The sequence below is a fragment of the Mandrillus leucophaeus genome, unplaced genomic scaffold (assembly GCF_000951045.1).
Source record: "Mandrillus leucophaeus isolate KB7577 unplaced genomic scaffold, Mleu.le_1.0 Scaffold318, whole genome shotgun sequence".
Lineage (NCBI taxonomy): Eukaryota > Metazoa > Chordata > Mammalia > Primates > Cercopithecidae > Mandrillus > Mandrillus leucophaeus.
Genome location: NW_012103343.1, coordinates 2,154,510 through 2,159,913, shown reverse-complemented (window position 1 = coordinate 2,159,913; position 5,404 = coordinate 2,154,510). Strand labels below are relative to the sequence as shown.

The 5,404-nt window shown below is 40.6% G+C and overlaps 1 protein-coding gene across 2 annotated transcripts in view; it reads left to right on the top strand.

Moving 5' to 3' along the window:
- The window catches only part of NEB (nebulin), a 223,643-nt gene that overhangs the window by 92,863 nt on the left and 125,376 nt on the right, over window positions 1–5,404 (top strand). For both annotated transcript variants that reach the window (XM_011987847.1, XM_011987846.1), the window contains exon 64: window positions 512–619. In XM_011987847.1, the coding sequence (XP_011843237.1) occupies window positions 512–619 (108 nt within the window). The remainder of the gene's footprint in view (window positions 1–511; window positions 620–5,404) is intronic.

Sequence of the window (5,404 nt, the reverse complement as noted above, 5' to 3'; positions counted from 1 at the left end):
AGTAACAAATAAAGGTGCATTGGTCTTCATGGGTATCTTTTTTTGGTTTTGTTTTGTTTTGTTTTTTGAGATGGAGTTTCACTCTTGTTGCCAGGCTGGAGTGCAATGGCACAATCTCAGCTCACAGTAACCTCCGCCTCCCAGGTTCAAGCAATTCTCCTGCCTCAGTCTCCCAGGTAACTGGGATTGCAGGCATGCACCACCACACTCAGCTAATTTTTTTTGTATTTAGTAGAGATGGGGTTTCACCATGTTGGTCAGGCTGGTCTCGAACTCCTGACCTCAGGTGATCCACCCGCCTCCGCCTCCCAAAGTGCTGGGATTACAGGTGTGAGCCACCGCACCCAGCCTCATTTTTGAGTCGTCACTTCAGCAAACATGTAGAAGACTTAGAACTCTCAAAAGTAAGACTATTATAGGCATTGTCTGTGGAGAACTTAGTGAATTGTCTTAGTCCTCTGTCAGTTTTTATATGTAAATGTCAGCATCTGATTTTCTCCCCCAAATTTAGACTCTGTACAAACTTGCTCATGAAGAAGCAAAGAAGGAAGGCTATGACTTGCGAAGCGATGCCATCCCCATCGTGGCGGCCAAGGCCTCCAGGGACATCATCAGTGACGTGAGTTGTCAATGCCATTCTGAGTATGTGATCAATCTAATGTGGCATTTTCACTGAACTAAATCTTAGGAAAGAACTTTTCCTGGATCTTTGAAAACATATCCTGATATATTTGTGTGGGATATTTCAAAACCTCAGTTTTAAGGGAAATGAAAATCTTGATGTTTATAAGAGGGGTCTGTAACCTGTAGGACACAGCATCTTTGGTGAAAACTGGTCAACCAAGCATAGAGAAAGATTCATTCACGTGGACACTGTTAGAGTGAAGCTGCAGGCTTAGAGATGCTTAGGTAAGAATTATCACCAGGCTTATAGAAAAGCTTATAGAAAATATAACTCATAAACTTAGGTTCTGCCAGTGAGATTCAGGGCCTGGCTTTATGTAACATTTGAATAGATAGTATTTGAAAACACATGTGGTGCTTGCTATTGAAATTCGCCCTTATGAAAAGAAGGCAGTTGATCAGTACCAGAGGTGACTACTGACCTAAGGTCACACTCTTTTTTTTTTTTTTTTTTTTGAGACAGAGTTTTGCTCTTGTTGCCCAGGCTGGAGTGCAATGGCACGATCTTGGCTCACTGCAACCTCCGCCCCCAGGGTTCAAGCGATTCTCCTGCTTCAGCCTCCCGAGTAGCTGGGATTACAAGCACTCACCACCACGCCCAGCTAATTTTTTGTATTTTTAGTAGAGATGGGGTTTCACCATATTGGCCAGGCTGGTCTCAAATTCCTGACCTCAGGTGATCCACCTGCCTCAGCCTCCCAAAGTGCTGGTTTTACAAGCGTGAGCCACCACACCTAGCCAAGGTCACGCTCTTAACAATAGCTCCTAGCCATTTATTGTGCCACCCAGAGTAAAACTGTCATCCTTTTCTGGTGCCTCAGGGATTCTTGAGGAACAAATGACTGCTCTAAAAATCAAGGCCCACTTGCTGTCCTTTATATTGGAATCATATGTTAGTGACTCAACTTTATGTATGTTGGATCCTCCCAGCAAATGGACTTATGCCAACAATAATAAATAATGAGATAATAGTAACCAAGAAGTATTGAGAACTCTTTGCTAAGAGCTTTACATGCATTGTCTCACTTACTCTTCATAATTGCCCTAGGATGTAGATATCATCATTATCCCCATTTTGTGGATTATTTAAGCAACTTGCCTAAAATCAAACTTCTAGTGAGTGGGGGAGTTGAGACTCTGAACAATCTCATTCCTTTCCACTGTACCATATTGCCTTTTGCTGACTCACCTACACTTTCTCAGTCAGCTGTCTTTGAGACTAGAAGCATGTATGTTGGATAACTGCCTTAGATTCCAGAATGAAGTCATTGGACATGAATAATAAAAACATTGTCGGCACATGTGAGGCTAGAACCCATGACCTTATTAAGAGCATGATCTAACCAGTTGGGTTGCTGTGTCAGTTTTACAAGTACAATCAGTTTTCAAAATGATGCCAAAAGCTTGCCACTGCCATTGAATGCATGAATCCAGTAAAAAATAATAATAATAAAATATTCTCCTTTGTTGCTACTACAGGTGGTCCTTGCAGGAATCAGTCCCTCATTTTACTGTTTATTAAAGACATTATTCCACCAAGTGCACCCTCTTCCTGACATGCTTTTAGTGCATAGAATCCAATTCTACAGGTTCCCTGCTTCAAATCTTCTCTCCCTGACTTCCACAGGTGACCTTTTCCCCACATATTCACTTCCTGTTTTCAGAGGTATCCCTTCGTACCAGGCTGTAGGTGACTTGGGGTATACACTACAATTACATGAATTCCATCTATTTTTCTACCTCCATAAAGGCTTCCAGGATGAAGGCCAGGATACCGGCTTGAGTTAGTGCTTATTAACGAAAGTCAGTTGAACTATGATGTAAGCAAGTTGATTTTGCACAGACTTGTGGCCTCTAAAGGGTTACAAAAAAAACCCTGATTTGTGCATTTTCATTTTAGTACAAATATAAAGATGGTTACCGGAAGCAACTTGGCCACCACATTGGAGCCCGGAACATTGAAGATGACCCCAAGATGATGTGGTCCATGCACGTGGCCAAGATCCAGAGTGACAGGGAATATAAAAAGGACTTTGAGAAGTGGAAGACGAAGTTCAGCAGCCCAGTGGACATGCTGGGGGTGGTGTTGGCCAAGAAGTGCCAGACCTTAGTCAGTGACGTGGACTACAAGAACTACCTGCACCAGTGGACGTGCCTGCCCGACCAGAGCGACGTCATCCATGCTCGGCAGGCCTATGACCTCCAGAGCGACGTGAGTACAGCATCTATAAATGGAGCTATGCATAGAAATAATTTAAACTATGTGAAAATTATCCTTTATATATGATCCATTGAATTACTCAAGTTAAGATGGATTGGTCCATGAATAAGACTTAAATCAGAATACAATTTTATTGCTTTAATATGAATACATTAATAGACTTCATAAGAAAGTAAAATTTACAAAGTAGACTTGGTCTTATAAAAAAACAAAATGGGAATTAAGTAACATTAGAATTCAGGGTCCACTAGAGGGAGACATTTTATTCTTTTAAGGAGGGAAGAAATATTTTTACTTTAAAAAATTACCGTGGAATTTGTTTTTGGCTTCTTTGCAAAACAAAGAATTATTGAATTCTAATGCCTACTGCAACACTAAATATTATGCTTGTGAAATAAAAGAAGTCTCTGCGTCTGTACACTACCGGACTGTTTCACAGACACTTCCTCTTAGCCTGGCTCTCTAGAGAGGAGCCATGTGGTAATGACAGAACCTACTACCTATTGGAAGCAGATGCACTGTCTCAAATCTGGATATGAGAGGCACATTTCCTGCACTATGTATTTTATAAACTTTGAAGGAATTGAAGCACTGGCAAGTTTTGGAGACTAAAACTAATTCGTAATAATGTTACATTAATTGGTTGTTCCTAAAAACTTACAGCCTACCTGAGAAAACTCCCACGTCTGTTCTGTAGCTTTTGACATACAGAACTCTGTGTTTTGCAATTCTTTCCAAAAAGAAAGGCTTTGCCTGCACAGAAAAGATAGTTGAAAAGGGTTGATGTCACCCATACAACGACAACATTGACAGATTGCTTACCATCTGTCTATTTGTTGGACACCTTCTCTGGATTGCCTTCCTCACCCTGTGATATGACCTTCATAATGTGGGAAGTATTTGAAAGTTAAAAAGCATTCCAGAGGTATAAACTGTTACTGTTTTCATTTTTTTTTTCTTTCTTTTTTTGAGACAGAGTCTCCCTCTGTCGCCCAGGCTGGAGTGCCGTGGCGCGATCTCAGATAACTGCAACCTCTGCCTCCCGGGTTTAAGTGATTCTCATACTTCAGCCTCCCTGTAGCTGGAATTACAGGCTGCCGCTGCCACGCCCCACTAATTTTTTGTATTTTTAGTGGAGATGGGGTTTCGCCATGTTGGCCAGGCTGGTCTCGAACTCCTGACCTCAGGTGATCCGCCCTGCTCAGCATTCCAGTGCGGGAATTACAGGCGTGGGCCACTGCGCCCATCCTGTTTTCATTCTCGCTATTGTTATTTGTGGGGCAATAACTAGTCAGCACAGGCCAATTCTAATAGCTTTTTTGTCTAGACTACAAAATGCGGGTTTTTTATTTTCTACTTAGTTGCTGTGACAGGTGAAATCTTTCTAATGAGCCAAGCAAAGATCCAATACTATGATTGTGAAGTAGTTGTGAATACTTAATAGATACATAAAAATCTTTAGCAAAAGAAGTTTTAAAATGAAGTGAGAAATAAAAATATGGCAATATGATTTTATATAGGTGTCTGTGCTTCCATCCTGAGGACTTGGTGAGGAAGAGACTGGGGCCCTGCACAATGAAATTGTTTATTTAATAAATAAGAAATTAAATTTTATTGCCCTGAATCTTGGACAGCGTTACAGCTGTTGAAGATCTCAGGGCTTCAGGGATTCTACATCACTATTATATTTTAACTGTGTTTTTAAAGGCATTACAGATATTTTGAAATATATGGAAGAATACATTGAAGGGAATAAGAATCCAACACAATCCAACCACTAGAAAAACCCACTCTTATTCATGTAATTTATCTACCCACATTGTTTTATGTGCTACTTTAAAATTTCATGTTGTTTTAATGACATTTCTACATGTCATCAATATTCTTAAACAGTGAAGGTTTTAATGGCTTCAGAGTGTTCCATTTGCCTAGGCCTAAAATCAATTCACTAAGGGCCTGTTGTTGGGCATGTGTGTGGTTTCTGTCACTCCGGGTTGATATTCTTCCCTGCATAGGGATATTATAATTATGATAATGTTCACTGAACCAACTGACAGAAGATATTCCTTGGGATCACTCCTCTCCTAATAACCTGAAATATTTGATAACTTTTTATTATGGCTAGGAGAGATTTCTGGGTCATTTTTGAGCATAATTCCTTAGTTTGCCTTATACAATGAGCTTGTTTTCAATGAACAGAAAACAGAATTGCACTTTATTACTGATTCTATTTGCATATTTACCCTAAATATTATGGTCTTGATGAAGAGTTTTTGCCTTTTTTCCTCTTCTCAGAATATTTATAAGTCAGATCTCCAGTGGCTGAGAGGCATTGGCTGGGTCCCCATTGGGTCTGTGGATGTGGTCAAGTGCAAGAGAGCTGCCGAAATACTGAGTGATAACATCTACCGTCAGCCTCCGGACAAGCTGAAATTTACCAGTGTGACTGATTCTCTGGAGCAGGTGCTGGCCAAGAACAACGCCCTCAACATGAACAAG